Source organism: Phascolarctos cinereus, unplaced genomic scaffold, assembly GCF_003287225.1.
Source record: "Phascolarctos cinereus isolate Bilbo 61053 unplaced genomic scaffold, phaCin_HiC Scaffold_4;HRSCAF=312, whole genome shotgun sequence".
Lineage (NCBI taxonomy): Eukaryota > Metazoa > Chordata > Mammalia > Diprotodontia > Phascolarctidae > Phascolarctos > Phascolarctos cinereus.
The window spans coordinates 588,521,446-588,545,080 of NW_027555847.1; the positions used below are offsets into that span (position 1 = coordinate 588,521,446).

The 23,635-nt window shown below is 40.7% G+C and overlaps 1 protein-coding gene across 1 annotated transcript in view; it reads left to right on the forward strand.

The window, feature by feature from the left end:
* Positions 1-9,569, forward strand: part of PTDSS1 (phosphatidylserine synthase 1) — a 65,055-nt gene extending 55,486 nt beyond the window's left edge. Inside the window, exons 11-13 of the mRNA XM_020968851.2 lie at positions 2,371-2,439; positions 3,684-3,753; positions 4,789-9,569. Of these exons, the coding sequence (XP_020824510.1) occupies positions 2,371-2,439; positions 3,684-3,753; positions 4,789-4,898 (249 nt within the window). The 3' untranslated portion in view covers positions 4,899-9,569. The remainder of the gene's footprint in view (positions 1-2,370; positions 2,440-3,683; positions 3,754-4,788) is intronic.
* The last annotated feature ends 14,066 nt before the right edge of the window (positions 9,570-23,635 follow it).

A 23,635-nucleotide genomic window follows, 5' to 3' on the forward strand; every position in this document is an offset into this window, starting at 1 on the left:
CTAAAGAAGAGATAGTTGAATTGTTCTAATAGTGGTTAAAGTTCCAAAGAAGGAAGTAGCTTTCTCCAAGGATGTTTGATAATAATGCAATAGGCAAAATGTCTGGGGATGGTTTAGTTACTGTCTTACATGTAGACAAAGAAGTGAACTGTGTGTACTTTTGAGCTTTGATTTGATAAATCTCTAAGTTCCTGCTGTTCACAACACATTGTGCTAAGCACTAGAAGTGGGAAGTCTCTACCCTCCAGGAACCTATGGGTAATACAAATGAGTAATACAAATCACTACAGTATAAAGTAGATTGTTATAAGTGCCATAATAGCAGCATGAAGAAAACACTGTGGGGTTTCAAAGAAGGAATAGCTTACATCTGGCTAAGTTATCAGGGCAGACTTTGTGGAGGAGGCAGAGGGAGCTGTGCCTTGAAGGATGTCAGATTTCAATAAAGAGAGCTGTATGAAGATTACATTCAGGGAAGAGCAAATAGCCAAGGCCAGGAAGTGCTGGATATATTGGGAGAATGGCAAAAAAATCAGTTTGGTTAGAGCACAGAATACTTGTGGGACATTAGTGTGAGATAAATCTGAGAAAGTAGGCTGGTTACCATAGTTTAATATATCTTAAATTTCAGACTATGAAATTTAGACTTTACAGATAGTGGGAAGTCATTGAAAATTTTTGAGTAGGCAGATACTTTAACTGAGATTTTATGTAGGATGAATAGGAGAGGAGAGATTGAGTGTGGGAAGATCAGCTAGAAGGGTATTATAAATATTATAATCCAAACAAGAGGTTATGAAGGTCTGCAACTTGGGTGGTTGCAACAGGAATGGAAAAACAAGAGACATTATGGAGGTAGAATCAATCTTTCCATCTAAATTGCAGCTGGAACCTCCTCTATGTTGGCCCTTCCCATTAGAATTTGAATTCCTTTGAACAAGGAGAAAAAAGTCAAAGGTGATACTAAAGTTTCAAATCCTGGAGTACCTTGGAAAGTAATTGAACATCATTAAGGAAATAGGATAGTTTGGAGGAACTTAGGAGGAGGGGATTTATCATCAGAAACATTTTATTGTATTATCAGAAACCTTGAGTTTTGAGGTAAAGATAAAGCCCACATTCATGGGTCAAGGAAGCAGTATCAGGCTGGAAGCTTTAGAGTCATCTTGGACTTTTTTCTCAAGAAGCTCCACATTCTAATAGGAAGAGACAGCACATAGAGATTTCAGCTGCAAGTTAGATGGAAATGCCCAGTGGTCCTGAGACTGCAAAGCAGATGACAGTGCATCTTTTTTAGTGACGTTTTCATTTATAAATCCACACCTGTGCCTGGTATTTGATGGTGCCAAGGACTTTGAAGATAAGAACTTTCCTTTTTGGTTCTTCAGTAGCTATAGCCACTGAGAAGACAGGGATTGCAGCACTTGCAGAGACAGGTGCCAGGACCCATCTTCGTAACGGTTGTTTCCCTAGATAAGCACTCTGGGGCCAGGCTTAAAGTCATGCCAGTGGTTGGGGCTTGGGGCTAGGCAGTGCTGTTCCTGGGGGCTCTTGAGTACAGGATCCTGGGCTGCCTCCAGTCAATCAATATTTATTAAGTATCTTCTGTGTTCAAGGACTGGGCTAAGGGGAGGTGGTAATCTAGGCAGTGGAAGTGGTTTGCCATACCTGGCACCTCCTACCGTCACCTTTCCCTCTGGATTCCTTGATGTTACATTCAGCCAGGCTTGCATGTGTGCTTCACTGGTAACAGTGGTAACCGGGTTAGTAGATCTCTCCATTGTAAACTTTAACTCTTGCTCTAAGTAAAGCTTTAAAAAAAACCATAATATTTGTAAGCTATTTAATATGTTTGGACTTTCATGAGAGAATGTAGTAGAACACTAGATTTTAGAGTGAAAGGACCTGAGTTCTAATTCTTTGTTATTTATTTCTTTTGGCCTTTGGCACTTAAATTCACCTGCCTTGACCTCAGTTTTCTTATCTGCCATATGAGGGGATTAGAATGGATGATTTTTTTTCTAAGTTGTTTTTGAGCTTTAAATAGATAAGGGTTAGAGGGAGGGAGGCTACTTAGCCTGTGTGTTTACCCTGTTAGACTCTGATTTGACTTGATGGGGTTTTTTTGAGGGCTTAAGATTTCAACTTAGATCTTCTGACTAAGTGTCTTGGCATTTGTATTTTTAAAAGACTTAAGGCAGGGAAGTTCCATAGTATGATAACTCAGACAAAAAAATAGTGAAAAAACAAGAAGAAGGCTATGATTTCATTGTACTCACTCTGTTTAGCTATTCCAAATACATTGTATGTCTGTTCCAAGTGCTTATGCGTAACCATTTGTAAAGTTTTTTATTTGTTTTTCATTTGCAGGCTTTTACTACTTTCCTGTGTTTGTATGGTATGGTTTGGTATGCAGAGCACTGTGATCACCGAGAAAAGGTATGAGAGAGAAGAGAATGATGATATGTTCTTTGAGTGATCCCTTTTGTGTAAGACTTTTAATACGGGAGCTTAACAGCATAATGAAGGAAACAAGGTGTCGTCTTGTCACCAGGACTGAACTGTCACCAGGTACAAAGAGAGTCATGCAGATCTTGGAGTCTTAAGAAGATCTAGGTGTACATCCCACCTCAGGCACTTAGTACAGGTGGCCTTGGGCAAGTCACTTCACCTCTCAGAGGCTCAGTTTCCTTAGCAGTAAAGGAGGACGCCATACTTGCCCGACCAACCACAGAGAGTTGTTGTGAGGAGGGCACTGTGCAAACCTCAGAGCACAATACTAAGTGAATTATTTTGGTGGTAGTGGTTGTTGTCATTGCCAATATCCAATCTCAAGAGTAACTCTCTCTCCAGCAACTTATTCACTCCTGCTGCTGTGAAAGAACTGCCCACAACAGTATTCTCAAGAAGCTGTGTACAGAAGGAGGGGACTGTCCTTTCCAATGATCTACCATTTTTAATCTATTCTTTGGCTCCAGTTTGGAATTCATACAATAGTTACACAAGTAGTGGGAATAGTACTGGAGTAGGAGCCCCATCCCTGGTTTCTAGTTCTTCCTGCGCCACTCACTGGCTTTTGTCAGTTGGGAAAATTTTCATCTCCCTCTGCCTTAGTTTCATTATCTATAAAATCAGGGTATGATATCTGCACTGCCATTCTCACAGGTGATGTGAGGATCAAATGAAATAGTGTGGGGAAATAATTAAGAACCAATAACTATCAAGTACTAATAAGCACCGTCTAAAACTGAAGTTTTTTTAAAAAGTGCAGTAGGAACACTTTTGGATCTTTGTATGATGATGATGATGATGATGATGATGATGATGCTGTTAGTCAAAGATACCATCTTTTGGTGCCTGCATTCCCACAGCTAAACCTAGCAGCCTCGTAGTCATGTTTTCTTAGGCATTTCATTTCTCTGCACCTGACTTTACTCATCGCTGAAATGAGTAGACTGAACCTAATTTAGGACCCTTCCCGGCATCTCTAAGGTTCATCTTTTTATAGTTGAAGGGACGGAAGCACAATGAGGTTTCTTTCTTTTCCCTTTCTTGTACAGTACTCACACATTGAGTAGAAGGGCTGTGACTTAGACAGAAAGCATCCTGACTGCTGCTTTTTACCATGCCTCCTCCCTGGAAATTTGGGAGAACACTTAACAAAGTTTCTCTTTTGTGCCTAGACCTATTCAGAGTGTGAAGACAGCCCTTACAATTCAGATGTCTCCTGGCTTCATACTAAGTTTACAAAAGGTATTCTTTTAATATCTGATTAAGACTTTTTTTTTAAACTGGGTCTTGTTTTTTTTTTAAAGATTTATTCATGGCATCTTTTCTCCATTAATTAAAGATTAAGCCACTCCTGGTATTGCTCTAGATTTCAGATATGCAGAGAGGTGCTAAATACTTTTCTGGAGTGTCACTTCATTTGAATGCCCCTAACAGTAGGATCACAATGTGGATTACTGGAGTGGTCATTGGTAATGATTTTGTGTACTTTTTGATAATGATAGATACTAGATGAAAACGCTAAAGCATTTATAGGGACAAGTGACACATTTCCACATTTACTAGATGATACAGGAAATTCCATGAGGACAGGGATTGGTTTTTAATCTTTTCCTTATCCCCCGGTGCACCTAATATAGTGCTTCACCCATAGTAGGTACTTTAAAATTACATGATGGAGTAAACACATTTCTGCACATAAAATAAAGTCCTGAAATTTTGATCATCCTTTAGTCCAAGTCAGTAGTAATCTAGATTATTGGTCTTTGGGGGATAGAGTTAGGGATGGTTGCCATATGTGTCCTAGGGAATGACTGGGAGTTTTGTTTTTAATTGCCCATTACTTGCTTCATAAAATAAATTTATCACCCCTAGTCTTGCACACCTCTGACCTTCAGAAACTCCTTATGATTTTTCCTAGGCATCAGAGTTTAGCATGACAGTCAAGTAAATAGGGCAGGAGGTGACTCGACAAATATAATATTGATTGTAAGCAAGTCATTTAACCTCTGTGCCTCTTTTTTCCTGTGTAACAGAAAGAGATGGGGCTAAGTGATTTTCTAAGGTAACTTCTAGCTCTAAAATTCTATGAGCTTCTAATTGCAATACTGGAGTTGCTGTCTCTCAACTTAACTCATTAGGCCACTAGATGGAGTGCTAGTATCAGCTAAGTAGCCTGCACCTCTGCCTTGGCAGTCCAAGGAAAGGCAATCCAGTCATCACAAGAGGAACATTTTGAGGTCTTGGGAAATGACAATATGTTGTGATTCCTTTGACTAGGTACTGAAGAGAGCCCACCTAAACATTCGGGAAACAGTGAAAGCCATTCTTCCAGAAGAAGAAATCGCCATTCTAAAGCAAAAGTAACCAATGGAGTTGGGAAGAAGTAATAAAACAAAAACAAAACCCTGGTTTATCAAAGACGTTCCAGAGAGTGCCTAGAGTTGAGAGAGACACTGGACTAGTTTGACTTCCATGTTAAGAGGTTAATATATGTAGAGAAAAACCAGATGAGGGGAAGGAGAGTAGACTTGGGATGGGGGAATCCTTGCGGGAAGGCTAATCTCCTGTTTTCACTTGGATCCTGTGTTTCAGATCATTGCTTGCCACCCCTTGTCATTTCCCAATCTCTTCTACCGTCTACTTCATCCCCTTATTTCCCCGGGAGAGGCACAGTGTGTCCAAAGGGAGATGGAGCTGTTTCTTAGCTCTTGCCAAGAACAGCTTTAGTATCGAGGGGCCCAAGATCCATTTTAAATCTGTTCCTTCAGGCGAGAGCGTGAGCCCCAAGGGGAATGGACCTGTAGCCAGTTTTGTTCTTCAGTCAGTCACTTTGTTTTTAAACTTTGGTTGATTTCTTTAAGCTTCTCTGCTGCCAACTGTTCTTCAATGGCAACACATAAAGCCTTCTGTAGCCATCGTGGCAATCTTTTCCTTTAAGGGAAAAATGGGGGCATTTTTGGTATTGCTGATATGGCCCCCTTTAAATAACAACTCAAATGTCAGAAATCCATGAACCTGCGGAGAGGGTGAGTTGTCTGGAGAGGATGCTGGGCTTCAGATCTGGGCCGTTTTTGTTCCATGCAGACTACCCTTTGTCCAGCCTTCTCTACGACACACGAGCAACCCTTTTACAAAGGCAGTGACCGATGGTTTCTGTCCACAACCAGGTGCCTTTTACATTTGATCTTATGTTGTTTTCTTTCCATGGTGTAATGGCTGGCATTAAGTATGTCTTTTAGTCACATGGGAGGTGCTGGTAAGTATATTATCCTGTCATCCTCACCATGCTTTGTAGAACATTTATCCTAATGGTTATCCACTGGATCCCAGTTTTAAATAAAACCATTTCTGTTAAAGGCCGTCAAAGGCCTGGTTTAAAAACTGACTATGAAATCATTCATTTCTTTAGAAACTCAAATGGATCTTCAGTCTGCTTCTAAGAAACTACTATAATTTCCATGGACCTGTAGGGTAACATGACTATGTTAGATATCCTGTTTCTAACCCTTTACAAGTGATCAACTACAAGTAAACAACATTTTCATTGTTTATGACTATGATGATTATTTCATCAGTCAAGCTGAGGTTTTTTCCCAATAAGTGGTCAATGCATACATGATTGATTATTGACCTTTAGATGCAGACTTGTTGAAAGAAATCCATTTGTTCCCACAACTTGTAGAATACAAATGTTTAGATGTCTTCTCACCCTTTCCTCCCCCACAAGGAAACCCTTAGTAATAGATGGGTCATGTTTTTCTTTTTCTGCAAAAGAATTCCGAGGTGAAAGGGTTAAATGAATCAAGCAAGCCTGGGGGTCACTTCCTGTGCTCTGTGCCTCTTAGAGACAGCTTGGTTGTGGAGCCACGAACGAACGAATGAAGGACCAGCCAAACAGCCAGACTTGTTAAGTACACAAGAATCAGGAGACACATTGTCCACAGGATAACTTAATTGTAAGAAGTTTAACAAAGGGAAGTTGCAGTGATTGGCCACAAGCTGTGTGTTATTAAGAGCTTTAAGAAATCTGAACCCTTCCCAAGCCAGGTTTGGAAATAAGAAAAGAAGTTGTATTAGAACACTTCCCATAGCCCACCAAATGCCTATTCTTGAGAGAGAGAGAGAATTGTACAATTTAAATTATTTTGATTTAAAAGTTCCAGTGTTTCCCCCTACTACAGTCACATTAAATGTTATGACACATGAGGATGGCAGAAGAGAATTAAAACATTTTTAATATTCCTGCATTTTGCTTTTCCTTCCAACTGTGTACTGTGTCCGTACCCATCACTCCTCCATTGCTCTAAGCCTGTGGCATGCCCGTGCTTGCATGTGGATGTTAATTTTCCTGGTTAGTGAAGTGTGGTGCCAATGCAACATGTTTCTGTGTCCCAGAACCTTTTGCCTGATTTCTTTTCATTTTAAAACTTGAACAGAGGAAATTGGAGAAGGAGGCACCTGTTGAGCAGGTGGTAAATCTGACCATACTCTGTAAGGCAAGGCCCCAAGATCATTCTTCCCCAGCTCAGCCAGGAAGGTAGCAGAATGTTAAAGGAAATGTTCTCATGTGCTTTCTGTGCTTCTTTTCCTCTTTGAATTAAAGCTTTTTTTCCTACATGGAAGAGTTTTTCATGACTTATGTGGTGGTTGCAAAAAAAAAAAAAACGCTTTCACTAGTTGGCCAAAGCCACAGCTAAGATTTCCTTCAGCTCTGACAGCAACATTTGCTGGCTGAAATCAGCCTTTTCCACCCCAGTTTCCATGGTTATGGACTTCACATTACCAAAAATAGAATAAAATGCTTTAAAGTTGTCACTTGATAGCTGAAGTGATTTGATTTTAAAGCATTCATCCCATTTCTACCAGGCCATACATTGACTACTTTTGAGGGGAAATACTTGTACCAGACGTGAATGAGAATTTTTGATGCATTCCCCCACCCCCAGTGGCACTTGCAAAGAAGTGTTAAAGGTTTGGGGTTTTGTTTTGCCGGGGGTTTTTTTGCCTGTCCCCAATCTTTCCATAGCCTTTCGCCACTTTTCTCATATCTGTTTTTCTCATCTATAAAATGAAATTTAGTGTACTTATCTCACTGGGATGCCAGGAAGTTTTGTTGCTTCATTAAGCATTTTGATCTTGAAGAATAAATGCTTGTCTGTCATTCTCATTAGGCCTGATTCTCCAGTATGTTAGAGTAAGTGAGTGAAATTAATTAAAACTGAAATCAAACTCTCCCAAATACTGAGGTTTGGTATTATTGATCTCCTCTCTAGGTTGCTGGTAAGCATTTCAAGTACATTTGATTTTGACTCCTAGAAATTGCATTTGTCAATTTTTATTGGTTGACTCATTCAATCCAGATTGGAATTGTTGTTGGGGAGAACCCAGCCACTGAGAAGAAGACTACAAACTCAGAGTGCACAGGGAAAACTAACTGCTGAGAACCATTAATAGAGAGAAAGCTTTAAAGGTGGAGTTGCAAAATAAATCCTTGTGCCTAATTGCCTAAACGAACTGTACTCTACTAGGAAGGAAATTCTGGTCTTCTATCCTCTTTTTATTTATTAGAGCAATTCATGTTAACAGTATTCCTTTTTTTATCTAAAAGGCGATATCAAAAGAACAACAGATGTGCTAGGGATGTACTATGAAAATTTTTATCAATTCTGACACTAAAAATTATTTTTTACAGTAGCTCAGAACCCTGTTTAGCAGTGATTCGTTAAGCAATGCGCATCACTCCTCTCCCTGTGCCTTGCACATAGTAGGTGCTCATTAAATGTTGAACAAATTAGAGTATGTGTTGTGTGTGTGTGTGTGTCTAGTATTTTTGATTTTGTCCTTTTTATCAGTAATGAGTTGGCTAAGATGGGACAATTTTTAAAAATCACGTTCCTCGTTATTCCATTGTACAGAAAGTATTGGGGATTACCATTAGGAAAGGTTATGATATATTTTTAGGTGGGCTGGTAATGTTCTTTTTGGTTAAATAAGATGTATGGATGATAAATATTTTATTTTGTCAATTTTTGTGAATTTTAAGAGGCAGTATTGATGTCAGCCCTAGGGCAAAAACGATTTGCTGGACGTGAATTATTTTTTAATTGTTAGAATCCTAAATTGCAAGAACCACCATGATCCTAAAAGCTATTCATTTAATGCTGCCTTTAATCTCTACCTCTCAAATTAATCAGTGACTTTTTTTTTATCCCTTCATTCCATCATTGCTGCCTGCTACAAGGATTTTGAAGCTGCTTGCCATACAGGAGCCAGTATTAGGCTGTTTGTTGTCATGCTCCCCACATAGCTTTGTGGTTTTTAACATGTCCGAAAGCTCACATGCCACATCTATCTGGGTAATCCTAGTGTGTATTGTATAGATGTAGTTGTTAATGGCAGTTAGCTCCCACCAGAACTATTATAACTATTTCCTTACTGTTCTCTCTGCCTCTCATTTTTCCCTTGCCAATCCATTTGCCCCATGACTGCCAATGAAATCTTTCTACTGTACAGCTCAATTATGTAACTCCTCTGCTCAAAAGCCTTCATTTGCTCCCCATTCACCATAGGATAAAATACAGAACTTAGGTTGACCTTCAAGACCTTACGTGACTGGGTGCCAGCCTTCCTTTCCAGCTTCCTCCTCTCCACACACTCTGCATTCCAGCCAAACCAGACTACTTGACTGCATGCTTCTGTACATGCTGTGCCCTGTGCTTGGAATGGTCTCTGCCTACATCTCCCGCCTACTGAATTCTCCCCCTTCTTTAAGGCCCAGTCCAAGTGTCACCTCCATCAAGTCTTCCTTGATACTACCATCCACCCTCCAGTTAGAAATGATCTCTCTTCCCAAAGGTCTCATTGCCAATGACTTTGGGCTTATCCTATGCATTTATCATATAACTTGTATTATAGTTATTTGTGAATTTGTCATACCCCTTACTAGATTGTAAGCTCCATGAGGGCAGGGACTTTTGTCTTGTTTAATCCTTGTATTCTCAGCACCTAGAACAGTGCAATGCACTAACAGGTGCTTAATAAATGTTTGTCAAATCAAATTGAATTCAAACTCTTTGTATACAGAATAGCTGGTTGGTTTGAGAGGAGATATGGGTCTTTTCTAAATGTAGACATTAAAAAATTCACTCTTGGCCCATATAGCATTATTTTCTTTTTGGAGTGAAAAGGAGGATATTGGCAAGTCAATTCCTTTTCCATAGATGTGGCTGAATACAGTGGCGTCATTCAGATAATAGAAATTGCCTGAGGTCTTTGCTTTCACGGCTGATGCAACCATCTCAGCCACAGAACAGTATTGTGCCCTGAGTATTAATTATCTTTCATTCTTTGTTACTGGTCCTGGAAATCATACTCCAGGGTGCCCGTAAACACTGAAGCGCCAATAAATAAATACTTCCTCAACAGAGGACTCTCTGAGTGGTGGAAGTATGTAGCCCTGCTACTAGTGACTGCCTGTCCTGCTTTTGTGCCTCAATTTCACGACCGTGCTAAGCATGTGACTCTCTTAACCCTAAATTGAATACAACTAATGTGTGTCATTGTCCTAGTTGTCCAGCTGTGCTCTTAGGAAGAGAGGTTTGTAATTTTTTTTTTAAATCTGGGAATTAAGAACCAGATGCATTTTCATGAGTAAAGTATGTATATGATAGCTTTAATTATACTATCAGGTTACAAGCAGGATTTATATAGTACGGTGCCCACTGGAAAATCTGGATTGTAAACTTCATTCCCAGTAACCTGGCAAAAATAAACCTTGGTTAATTTTCTTCACTGACTGCACCCATTGGGGAATGATTATAGATTTTAAAGGTTCAGCCTGGGGAGCAGATTCTCCCCCCCCCATACCTTTAGAGACCTCAACTTCTATTGTTGTAGACAAAAGCCCTTTGGAATAGTTGCAGGAGGGATGTGGACCTGATGACTTAGACAAAGCCCATCTGAGGACTCGGAGTACATGGGCAGTCACTGATTATATCTGTCTCCCTCTTTTTCCCTCTCAGATCACTTGCAGCCCTGGACAGCCATACTTAGATTACTCCCTCTTTCCCTCTTCCCCACCCCCAGACTAGTTGGGGCCTGATGATCTCAGACTCTAATTTTTATAGATGGTTACACCACCAAGCAGCTCTCCAGATGTTGGCTTCATTTGCGATTAACTGGACATGTCCTCAGTGGAAAGAGTAATAGGTGTAACCCATCATTAAGTAAGTCCAGAGCTTTTCTTCTGTCTCGTGGTGAGCAGAATCTGCCTCTGGATTTGACATCACTTCTTTTGGTGGCCTTTTAAAAGTCATTCAAGACTCCAGTTTCCAAAACTCCCTTCTGTATCTTGTTTTGAGCTTTTTTTCTAGTGCTTTTGTGAAGATTCTGCTCTGAAGCTGTTCCTGAGCTTTGGTTGGCAATTCCTCACACCAGGGGGCAGCCTGTAGCTCCCTCTGCCCTCAGGAATCTGATTTATGATCTGGGAAGGCCATAAACCTCTGCTCTTCACTTCTGAAAAACAGAAAAGTATGGGAAAGAATGTAAATTATAAACACTGAGTTCCTATGATCAGCAATAATGTAAGGGCCAATTTTTATTGTAGTGTACATATGGATTTAATTTCGTAGGGTTTGTTCTGCCAGGGCCCCCAATAATATTTCTAAGGACAGATAAAAGTGAAATGCCTTACCAAGTTACCAGGGTTTTCCAAATAAAAAACAGCATTTTTGGGGTGATTCATTGGTTAAAACATAGAAACACTACCCAACACGAACGATGTAGAAGCATGGTTAATATTGGTGACCTGTACTAACTAGCCTGTCCCAACACAGTGGTGTTTAGGTTTGCATCCAAGCAGCTTTATCCAAGCACAGCCCCAGGTCTTTTTCATTCAACAAAATCCTTAATTTTAGCTTCCTGATCAAATTAGACAGTAAGGAGATTTTCAGCAGCACTTCTCTTTTTTTTCCCCCTGAATTTTTGAAATTCTGCCCCTAACTCACTAACTGAAAGCAGGTTTGCTGTTACTACTGCCTCAGAAGGCTGGCTGTGGAGACACACACTGAAGCCAAAGCAGAATCTCGTTTGAATTTCCATACCAGTGGCAGGCCGGTTCTAGGCTTGCATTTCACAAGCAAGAGTAGCTTATTTCTGTGCTAAAGAACAAGAAAGATGAGACAACTCATGATAATTTCCTGCTACTATTCTCAGAGATGATGATCAAATGTTTCTGCAGATCAGCTATGGATAAAAAATGCACCAATTGGCTTCCAAGTTTCCAATGTGCGATTAAGCTGCCAGAATTTAGAGTTAGGGTTTGAGTTTGTCTTTTTTTTTTTTTGAGGTAGGGTTCAGTTGTGACAATATGTTTCTGTAGAAGATTAATATTAGTGTAATGGAAACTATGATACTTATAATTGCATACTTCAAAGATTTATTATTTTGTCATTTTCCAGTATAGATAGACCACTACCTTAATACAGTTTGGCCAGGTCCTGCACTGGGATTTGGGGAAGGGAGATGGCTTTCAGACTAGGACAGATCACCTCCTGCCAGCTTGCTAGGCTTCCAGACCAGAAGAGTCCTTCTCTGAGTGGCTTCCGGATTAGGACAAATCATCACCAGCTTTTATCAGCAGACTTCACTGTTACTCTGCATGGACTTATTCCTCAGTGGTAGCATATTCCCACCTGCTCCTCTTTTCACCCTTGTGATTCAGAACCCTTGGTTACTAAAGAATGAGTAAGTCCCATTCCCCAACCTCAGCTGTTACTCTGTCATTCCCTACCTCCCCTCCTCAATGTCCCACTCCAAATCTGCCTGCCCCTGCCAATCTTCCATTGTGCCTTCTAGGATGCTTCCTCTATAATCAATAAATTTGCTTTCATCTTAAAATTCTTCTTTTCCTATTATCTCCATCTTTTGGAATTAACTGAGACTTAGCCCTCTCCTGATGATGCTGCTTCCATTTCTAGCCCTTCCAGCTATAGTTGAATCTTCACTCACTACTCTCTTCATCCCCTGGTTCATTGGTGATTGTGGTTGGGTAGTATGCCCCCCAGACTCCCTTTACCACCATCACTCAGCAAACTCTTTTTTTGAGATCCATCCAATCCAAATTTATTACCCAGTCCAGATTTGGAAGCTAATACCTACTGACCTGTAGGCCATTCTCCCTCCTTTCTCAATGAATTCAGTGCTTCGTTCTCTTCCTTTCTACTGTATCTCCTTTCTTCATTTTAAGAGACTTCAGAATGTATGTTGGCATTCCCTTTAATATCTTAACTTTTCAGTTGTCCGACCTACTCAACTCCCATGATTTATTCCTCCACCTCACCTGAGCTACTCACGGGGATGGCCATACCCTTGATCTTGCCACAAATATTCCACTTCCAAGAACACTGAATTGCCTTTATCTATTCAAAATCTTTTTATCTTTACATCTTTCCCGATGGCTTACTCCTAAATTTACTCTTTATGCTCACTTATGACTTCCAATCTCTCCATTCCTCAGTACTATCCCAGGCTGTCATCCCTGCTCTGGCTGCAATTTCCTCCCTTACCAATCTTCACTTCGTTGGTGAACCAGCTCAAGTCTACACTATTCTCTATTTTTGAATATGTTGTTCACTTTTCCTGTTGGTGATCACACCTTTCCAAACCCTGTCCCTGAATTATTCCCATCATCCACATCCTTAGATCCTACTCACACACTGCTGAAGAGGACTAGAGGAAATTAAGAAACTGTTTACTGGGTCCACTATGAATATATGCTAGTTGATCTCATTTGGATTCTTGCTATAGCAAGGCAATCCCACTACTTTTCCCTAATTAATTCCCTAATCAACTTACCACAGCAACTGTTCCAAGCTTTCTCTCCAAATTTCCCTAACCACTCCCAACCCCCACTCTACTGAGTCCCTCACCTCATACTTTACCAAAAACATGGAGGCCATTTCCTAAAAGCTCTTTTTCTTCCTCCTCCTCTTCCTACATTTCTCTGACTTCCTGTCACACTATTCCCACCTTCACTACCATCTTCACTACCAAAAGACAAGCTTTCGTTTTGCCAAATCCAATCTCTCTACAAGTACCCTTGATCCAATCTTTTCCTGTTTTCTCCCAACCTCACCCCATTGTCATCTTCAATACTCAATGCATACTGGTTCCTTCTCCACTATCTACAACCACTCACGATTCCCCCATCCTTAAAACCCACATTAGAATGTACCATGACCACCAAGGGATTATCCTGTATTTCTCCTTCCCTTCTCTGTTAAATTCCTTGAAAAAGCCACCCCACAGCTAGTACTTCTGCTTCTCTCATTTTTAAACCTTCTGCAATCTGGTTTCCAGCCTCATCATTAAACCACAATTGCTCTTCAGATTTACCAGTGATTTGATTGCCCCGCCCAATGACTTTTTGTTTTCTCAGAGCTCATTCTTGTTGACCTCTCTGTAGCATTTGACACTAATTGACCATCTCCTTCTAGATATTTTCTCATCTCCGAGTTTTTGTGACTGCTCTATCTTGGTGTTCCTCCTATGTGTCTGATCATTACTTCTTGTTCTTTTTCACTGGGTCTTCATCCACGCCACACCTAGTTTTTGTGTGTGTCTCCCAAATCTTGGACCCAAGGCAGCTTTTCTTTTCTCTCTGTGCGCTCTCACTCGGCAATTTCATCAGTTCCCATGGTTTCAGTTACGGTATTTATCAAATGGTTCCCAGATCTATGATCAAGCCCTAATCTCTTCTGAGCTCCAGTCCTGAAAGACCAGATTCATGTTGGACGTTTTGACCTGGATGTCCTAAAGGCATCTCAAACTCTATGTGCCTAAACAAAACTCAACATTTCCCATTCAGCTGCACTCAAGACTGCCAAATCTTGCCATTTCTTGTAAATCTTATAATTTCTATCTCCACCATAATTTCTACATATATCTACTTCTCACCACTCACATAGTCACTACTCAGGTTCTGACCCTCGTCACCTCTTAGCTGGACTGTTGTAATAGCTTTCGAGTTAATTGGCCTGCCTCAAGTTTCTCTCTGCACTCCAATCCATCCTCCACTGCTAAAGTGATGTTCCCAAAATATAGGTCTAATCATGTCATCTCTTCCCTATGCAACAGAATCCGGTGGCTTTCTGTTATCTATAGGATTCCATATTCATTCCTTGGGCATTTGAAGGTCCTCAAAATTAGGTTCCTTCTTCCCTCCTACCTTTCTAATCTTTTTACGTTGTGCTCCCATCGACGTACTTGATGCTCTAACCAGACTGGCCCATTTGCTGTTTGCCACGTATGACGCTCCATCTCTCACCTCTTAGACTTTGCATTTGCTATCCCTCCTGCTAGGAATGCTCCCTCTTCCAACTTCTGGCTCTTAGATCCTCCAGCTTCCTTTAAGGCTCAAGTCAAGCACTACCTCTGCTCCTGTTTTCCCCAGCTCTTGCTGTCACGCCTTCTAAAATTATCTTCTCCTATTCTGATTTTATCTTGTATGTCCTGATTTCTATACATTGTCTTTTTTCATTAGAATGTAAACTCCTTGAGGCAGAGACTGGTTTTTCTTCTTTCTAATCCCGGTGCTGAGCACAGTACCTAGCTGATAGTAGACTCAATAAATACTTAAATGACTGGTTAATAACTATCTCCTAAGTTTTTAAAAGTCGAAACAACAACAAAGATGATCTCCTACAGCTAACCTGATGATGAGCCTCTTTAAATTTGGCTAGGTGGGTCAGTGAGCAGCAGACATGTAGTCCGACCATCGCTGGGCCCAGGAACGTGTAGGAGCTAGCTCCAAGCAGCTCGAGATTCAATAATTAAAGTTTCAGTGCGAGCATTTACATCTCAGAAATCATGGCCAATCAGGGCTGGATTGGTTATTTTGTTGATTGTCTGGACTTCTAAAAGTGATGGAGAAAATGTCAGTGATGCAGATTAAAATAAAAAAGCATGTCGTGAATAGATTGAGGAAGATGGGGAGAGGTGCAGTCCAATTATTAAACATTTAGTGGCACATCCCTGGGTAGACCTATGCTTTCTAGTTTGGTTGGCCATACCTGAACTTGTGGTCTACTGGTGAGATTCCAAAGTCTTAAGATCCCAGAAAATACCAAAGCAGGGCTTACTATTTATCGCTACTGAATTGTATTCCCCTATCTATGCCCATTTCTGGGTTGAGGTCATTGAGTGAGTATTCAAGCATATGTTGACTTAATGCGTTGAGTTGTTGAGTCTACCTCCTCCTTGGTGGCAAAGGATGTTGGCCCATAGACTGCAATCATCTTGGAAACCCCTTTTCAGCTATTCTGCCTCCATCACTCTACAAGCAGAGAGTGTCAAATAAGACAGTAGGCAATTTGTTTCATGGGTTTCTATGGCCAAAGAGCTTATCACAAAAAAGTTAGACTACTGTGCTAAGTCTCTCTATGCTGGCTATCTTAAGCCTGGACAATTCATAATTAGAGGCTACTAGATGACATAGTGGGTGGAATATAGGACTTAGAACTAAACTTGAGTTCAAATACAGCTTCTGACATTTACTAGCTATGTGACCCTAGGATAGAATGCTGGGCCTGGAGTCAGGAAGACTCATCTTCCTGAGTTCAAATCTGCCCTCAGACACTTACTAGCTGTGTGACCCTGGGCAAGTCACTTCACCCTGTTTGCCTCAGTTTCCTTATCTATAAAATGAGCTGGAAAAAGAAATGGCAAGTCACTGCAGTGTCTTTTTGCCAAACAACAACAACAACAAACACAAGAATAGGGCATGACCAAAAAATAACTGAAGAAGGGCATTTAAGGATGATGTAGGAAGGACAATAAATAAATGAAATGTGGAAAAGAACTGTCAAGATTTCTACAGTGAATTCTTTTCTCCATGAATGACAGCAGAACCACATTTGTACTTTCATATCACAGTCCCCAGTGTACTACATGAGAATGTATAATTAGTACTAAATATGAACAATGGGAAAAGTAAGTTGGCCTAGATAGAGATGGGGAAACTGCAGCCTCGATGGCCACATGTGGCCTTCTAGGTCCTTGGGTGCGGCCTTTTGACTGATTCCAAGTTTTACAGAACAAATCCTTTTATTGAGGCGATTTATTCTGCGAAGTTTGGATTCAGTCAAAGGGCCTCACTTGTGGACCTAGAGGGCCACATGTGTCCTCAAGGCTGCTGGTTCCCCACCCCTGGGCTAGAGCAAGTATATGCAGAAGAGATGGGAGTCTGGGAGATAAATCAATTTGGGGGATTTTGAAGGAATGGTCCTCAAGATATTTGAAAGGGGAGGGAGGGACCCCAAACACTTGGGAGGAAAAAAAACCCATAGACCTTACTATTAACCCCCCAAAATGGCCATTAAAATATCAGGAACTGCTGCTTACTTTTCTATCTCCACAAAATATTAATGAGGATAATCTACACACATGTTTAGGACACCATTTAAAGTCACAAGAGGGGAAAAAACAATAAGTACAGTGGGATCTTGTTTTCTCTTTAATCAATTGTGTGACTAAATAAATGGTCTTCTGGATATCATTTGTGAAAGTGGACCACATCTTTACAGTTATGCAATTGCCCAAAAGCTGAAAAGAATACAATGTCTCATTGTACTTATTGTTGTATTTGGAAGTTTAGCTTCTAAGTTTGTTGTTGTGGTTTTTTTGGAGTTTTGTTTTGTTTTGTTTTTAGGGAGGCAATTGGGGCTAAGTTACTTGCCCAGAGTCAGAGTCACACAGCTAGTGAGTGTCAAGTGTTGGTCTGAGGCCACATTTGAACTCAGATCCTCCTGACTGCAGGGCCGGTACTCTACCCACTGCGCCACCTAGCTGCTCCTTGTACTTATTGTTCTAGATCTAGACAAAAAGTACTTCCATGCCATAAGGAGTACAAAATGCCACTTTAGAGGCTTTCCAAAAAGGTAACTCCTCTTCCTTGTCAAAATCATACAAGATCCCTTCACAGCTATAACCACAAAAATAGCTTTGTTCAACAGCCCTCTCGTTAACTCATTTCAAGCAAAGCACAGAGCAGGGGAGCATATTCCTGTCAAAGGTGTTTGTCACTACCATGGAGAATACCCTGTGCAGAACTGAAATGGAAGAGGAATTCCTTATAGATGATAAGGTCCTCCCAATGCCCCTATTTAGAGATGATATTGTGCTGATGACATCATGCCCTGTAATAATGCAGAGCCTTCTAAATGAAATCCATAATCACTCGAAAGAGTTTGGCCCAGCTATCCACATAGGAAGAAACAAGTATGCAGTTGGATGGACTAACGAGAGAACTTATCCATCAATAATATGTACTTTGGAAAGACACTGCCTATGGATGATGAACTGGGCTCAGAATAGAGCAACAGGAGGAGAATAGGCTGGTTTGCCTTTGGGAAATTATGGAATTCAAAATTTGGGAAATTGTGGAATCAAAAAAAATTGATTTTTTTTAAATGGCCCCAAACTTCTCTCTGAAATAAAGGCTTATGTTTTCAAAATCAATATTTTTCCTGTAATATTGTATGACTAAGTCATAGAATACCACAGTCTCCAAATAGCTGAAATTAAAGCTAAGCCAAAAGGCAATAGAGAGGCGTACAATGGGTAGGAATAGCCTGAAACATTACAAATGAATCATTACATAGAAGCAATGCAAAGATTATTCTCAGCTAGCTATATGACTAGAAAAAAAGAGTAGCCAATTACGTATTGGTGGTAATGTCACCTCTCATGTTCAATGACATTCCTGCAATGTTAAAAGATCTAGGGGAAGCCCTCTACAAGTCAAATTGACTGCTATGAGAATGTATACAGTGACATTGATAATACCTCAATGAGTTGATTTGCACTGATGAATGAGTTGATCGATTAATGAAAAGACATTAAGAACTTATCACATGCCAGGCACTTTACTAAGAGTTGGGCATGCAAATAAAAAAGCAAGACCTTCTGTGCCCAAGGAGTGCAATTATTAATTATGGGAAAGAATGTATGTAAGTGGGTTCATCTGCAGAGCAGATGGAGACATCCAGTAGTCCTTGGAATTCAGTCAGTAGGTGGATGGCAAAGCCTAGGAGTCCGAAGGCAATGCCTGGGGCTCTAGAGGTCTTAGCAGCAGGGTAGTTGGTAAGGCCTCTTGTCCTCCAACATACCAGAAGGACTATAGCAAGGTGGCACATTAAAGAGAAGCTCCAAGTTCAAAATCTGCCTGAGACACTTACTTAGCTATGTGACCCTGAGCAAATCAGTTAACCTCTCCCAGTCTTAGTTTGCCTCTTGGTAAAATGGTAATAATGATACCTCATAGTGTTGTCAGGATCAAGCAGGATATTATAAGTAAAGCTCTTTGCAAAGTTTCAAGTGATATATAAATGCTACATATTATTATTACTTTATATATATATATACATATATATATATGCACATATATATGTATATAGTCATTATTACCTACTTTTTCCCTCTAAATATGTGAGGTATGAGCAACCATGTTTCTAACCCATAACTGTTGAGAAAGGGGTTGTGGGCCCGTGGTTGGGATCATTGGAGGAGAATATCACTGAAGTACCAGAAAAGCATAGCCATCACTTTCTAGAGTGGATTAGACCAGAAATCAGCATCATAACTCACATTAATGTGATGCTTTCAAGTTTAAAATGGGCTTTCCTCACTATGGCTCTGTGAGATTGGTAGCATGAGTATCATTACCCTCATTTTCCAGATTAGGAAACTGAGGCCCTGAGAAGTTAAATGGCTTGACTATACTCATACACTGAGTGGTGGGGCACTCAAAGCCAAGTTTCCTGATTCCAGGTCCAGTAATCTTTTCGCTCTACCATTCTGGCCCCCTCACTAGCCAGTTAATTTATGCAAAAGGCAGAAAAGGCTATTCCTCAAGGTTCCAAAAAGCATTCAGATTGGTGAATTTGTCTAGAGGCCCAGATAATCTCAGCTGCCCTTTCTCTCATCTCTACATGCCCTTTATGCTATTTACAATAAGTATCTGTTTATATACCTCCAGCTAATTTCCAAAGAAATCCAAAAGATTAGCTCAATGGTAATATTCACAGACCACAAACCCTGACCTCCACCATCTGGGAGCTAGTGAGCTCTGTTATCTGTGAAAGTGAACTGTCTGGCCTCAACCCCCAACTACCTACTCCCCAGCCTAAAAAAAGGGGGGAATGAGGGGGAGGAGAGAAAAAGCAACAGTTGTATCTCATTCCTTTCTCAGAAAGAAAGAGCTGTAGTCCTTACATAATCTATGCTCCAAAACATGATGGTAGACCTGTGATTTAATTCCTAGGCTCCCTGCTTTTCCAGACATCATTGTCAGGAACAATAGGATTACTTAAAATACTTTAGAGCAATACTGTAAATGTAGTTTTTTGTACACTGCTTTGCGGTGGCCCAATATTAATCCAAAGCACATTGAATAAGTGGAAAAGGTTGGCATAAAAGCAACCTCCAAAAAACATTTTTTAAAATCACAGGCTAGACTCATGCCTTTGTACCATGTTTGTTTCAACTTACCCAGTCTTTCCCCCTTCTTCCTCTGGCTACCTAAAAAAAAAAGATAATTTCATTGTCTTTTTTACATAGGGCTAGTTTCTTTTCATTTAAGGAAATATTTGAATGCCAGGTCCTGGGGCCAATTAGCTTAGGCTGAAAGGAGGGTCATATTTCAGATTTAACAATAATCTTTTCCAAGATGTAATTTCTTAACCTCACTCTCCTGTCCCGTGAAAACGATGCACAGTACATGAAGAATGAGGAAAGTGGACAAGACCACAAACCCCTTATGCTTGGTTGGACCTCCACTGTGCTGGAAATTATCTCTGTCCCCAAAAGGAAGATGGAGGTGGTACTATCCAGAGCTGTCTCTACCATCCAAAGGTCTAGGGGGGTCACAAATTGTTGCTTCCGAAAGCCCCTTCCAAAGGGCTAGAGGCTCCATCTCCTGGGTTGCTTGCTCTACAGACCCTCCATTCTAAGCCCAAATCCTGCTTCAGACACTTTAAAATCTATGGGACTCTGGGCAATTCATGACCTCTCTCAGCCTCAGTTTCCTCATCTATAAATAGGAATAATAATATTATTGTAAAGATCCAAGGAGATAACATTTATAAAGTGTTTTGCAAACTTTAAAGCACTATATAAATGCTAGCAATTGTTATTATTTTCCCAGAAATACTGTACTAGAGTTCTCTTGCCACAGGTCTCTCTAATTTAAAAGGTCATAGGTCAGTTTACCTTGGCCTGCTTCTGCCAATAAGTTCCTGCCTTCAGCAGATGAGTTCCATTCTTCATGCTTCTGCCTTCATCTGGCTCTGTTAACCACAAAACAGAAGCCCCATCACTCTAGCTGTTCCTTTTCTGGGACCTGTCATGTTTCCTTCTTCCTATTAGTTTCCTTCTAACACTGAGATTTGACAGGCCTCTTTTTTTTTTCTGGTGTGTGTTTCAAGTGTTTAAAAATGCCCTACTTTACAAGAATCTCTATATATCCCTTTTCTTTGGCTAAGTTGCTGGAAGGCAGTGCCTTGGTGTCACCTTTTGATCAACTGTGTTAGTGCCTGGATCAATGCCATAAATATCCAGTGGCCCTCCCCACTATCCTTTCCTCCCCTCCAAAAAAAAAAAGACCCACCCAAAACTATGTTTTGAAATGACAAGCCCTGAGTAGCTCCATGACCCATTCCCTTGGTCTTTAGCACAGCTTGCAAGTTTAATAATATCTGTCCAAGAAAGAGCTGTCTGAGGCTGGCTCAGTAGAACCAGATGTCGAAAAGCTCTCTGATATCTGTCAGAGTGGTGCTTGCTCCCATATAAGCCTCTTCCTTCCTGTCAGGATCAGTATTCACATCTGGTTTTCAGATGGTGACAAGCTGTGCTCTCTGTGGTTCTCCCTGGTGATGTGGGCAGTGCTTTATACCGAACAACAAGGTGTGTGTCAGGCGTCCCTTCTGTATATCCCATGAGGCCTGGGTTCTCTTTGAGTGATAGAAGAAGCCTGAGGAAAGAAGACCACAGGGTTGGGTTGGTGGTTCTTTTAAAACTAAACTAATTCTCCCCCTTCCCATTCACCTTCCTGCTTGTTGCCTTGACTCTTGTATGGGGAACTATATTTGGTCTTGGAAGGGAATAATAGTCTTTCTTCTACCATCTGCTCACCATAAGCTTCTCCGACATATTTCTACCATATTATTGCCCTGAATAAAAACACTCCTGGTTCGCTGAGGGGAAGGGGGATGTGTTTCTTTGTCAAAGCTACCTCAGGTATGGTATCTCCTTTCCAGGGGCCATGCCTTATGTGTCAATCTCATTGTTCTCTGGAGTTGACTTTGCCAAAAAAGAAATCAGTGACTTGGACACAGGGAAACATTCCCTTGGCCAGCAGTTCTGCTGGATTAAGATCCAGTAATCATAGTCTCCTAATTCTTCATGTTGATTGAAGCAACAAGACTGGGCTATATTAAGAGGAGGCTGAGGAAATGAAACATAATAGTCCATTTTTCCCCTTTCCTAGTTCAAAGACAAAAGTTGTTGCCAGATGCTATTGCTACAACTTGGCTTCTGACTCTCCCCTAACCTGTTTAAATGTGTGAAGTAAAGACCTCCCCACAGCCATTACATTGGTCAGAGAAGCCGGGTCGGGGTTGTGGGGAGGAGGAAGGGGATTATATTAGGGAAGTGAGGAAAACAAGACCACAAAGCCATAGAATGATGGTGCTAGAATGAGGATGCCAAAGGCCAGAGAGGGTAAGTGAAGGCAACACCATCCTCCTAATCAGTACCTCAGGCTCACAACCTAAGAGTCATCCTGGATTCTTCACTATGTCTCATCCCCCATATCCAAGATGTTGCCAAAGCCTATTGGTTTCATCTTTGCAATCTCTCTAATATTTACGCCTTTCTCTCCTCTATTATTGCCACCATTCTGATGCAGGCCCTTATCACCTCATGCTGGTCAGTCTGCCTGCCTCAAGCCTTTCCCTGCTCCAATTCTGCCTTCATTCAGCCAGAGAATGATTTTTTTATTAATTTATTTTTAGTTTTCAACATTCGTTTCCATAAGCTTTTGGGTTTTAAATTTTCTCCCCCTCCCTTTCCTTTCCCCTCTCCAAGATGGTGTACAATCTGATATAGGCTCTACATATACATTCCCATTAAACATATTTTCACAGTAGTCATGTTATAAAGAAGAATTAGAACTAATAGGAAGAACCACAAGAAAGAAGAAACAAAACATAACAGAAGAAAAGAAAAGATCAAATAGTGTGCTTCAATCTGCATTCCAACTCCATAGTTCTTTCTCTGAATGTGGATAGCATTTTCCATCATGAGACTTTTGGAGATGTCTTATATCCCTGCACTGCTGAGATTTTTTTAAAGCTCAGGTCCTTCCAAATGGTCACACATATACCTCCCCCCCCATTCAATAAACTCCAGTGGCTTCTTATGGCCTCCAGGATCAAATACAAAACGCTCTGTTTTATATTCAAAGCCCTTCATAATCTAGCCTTTGCCTACCTTTCCAGTCTTTTTGCATCTTACATCTTCCCCACTCTATGTACTTTTTCATCCAATAACACTGACCTCCTAGCTATTCTACTATTCCATCTCTCAGCTTTGGACATTTTCTCTACCCTTCTCCCATGTCTGAATCCTCTTCCCACCTCATCTCCACCTACTGCCTTCCCTGGCTTCCTTTAAGTCCCAGCTAATAGCTCCTCTTCTACAGGAAGCCTTTCCCAACCTCTCTTAATTCTGGTGCCTTCCCTCAGTTAATTATTTCATGTTTATCCTGTATATAGCTTGTTTCTACATATTTGCTTGTTGTCTCCCGTACTAGATTGTAAGCTCCTTGAGAGCAGGGACCATCTTTTGCTTCTTTTTATATCCCCAGTGCTTAGCAGATTGCCTGGCACATAGGAGGTATTTAATAAATGTTTATTGACCAGCTGACTGCTTGGTTCCTGCACAGACTCCTCACAGACTTTGGTGTCTGTATATATGTTGACTGGATCCCTTGGGCATCTCTTAGACAACTGTAGTCTCCACCACCTCTATTCAAGCCCAGCTGTGTGCTACTATGCTCTCAGCTGGA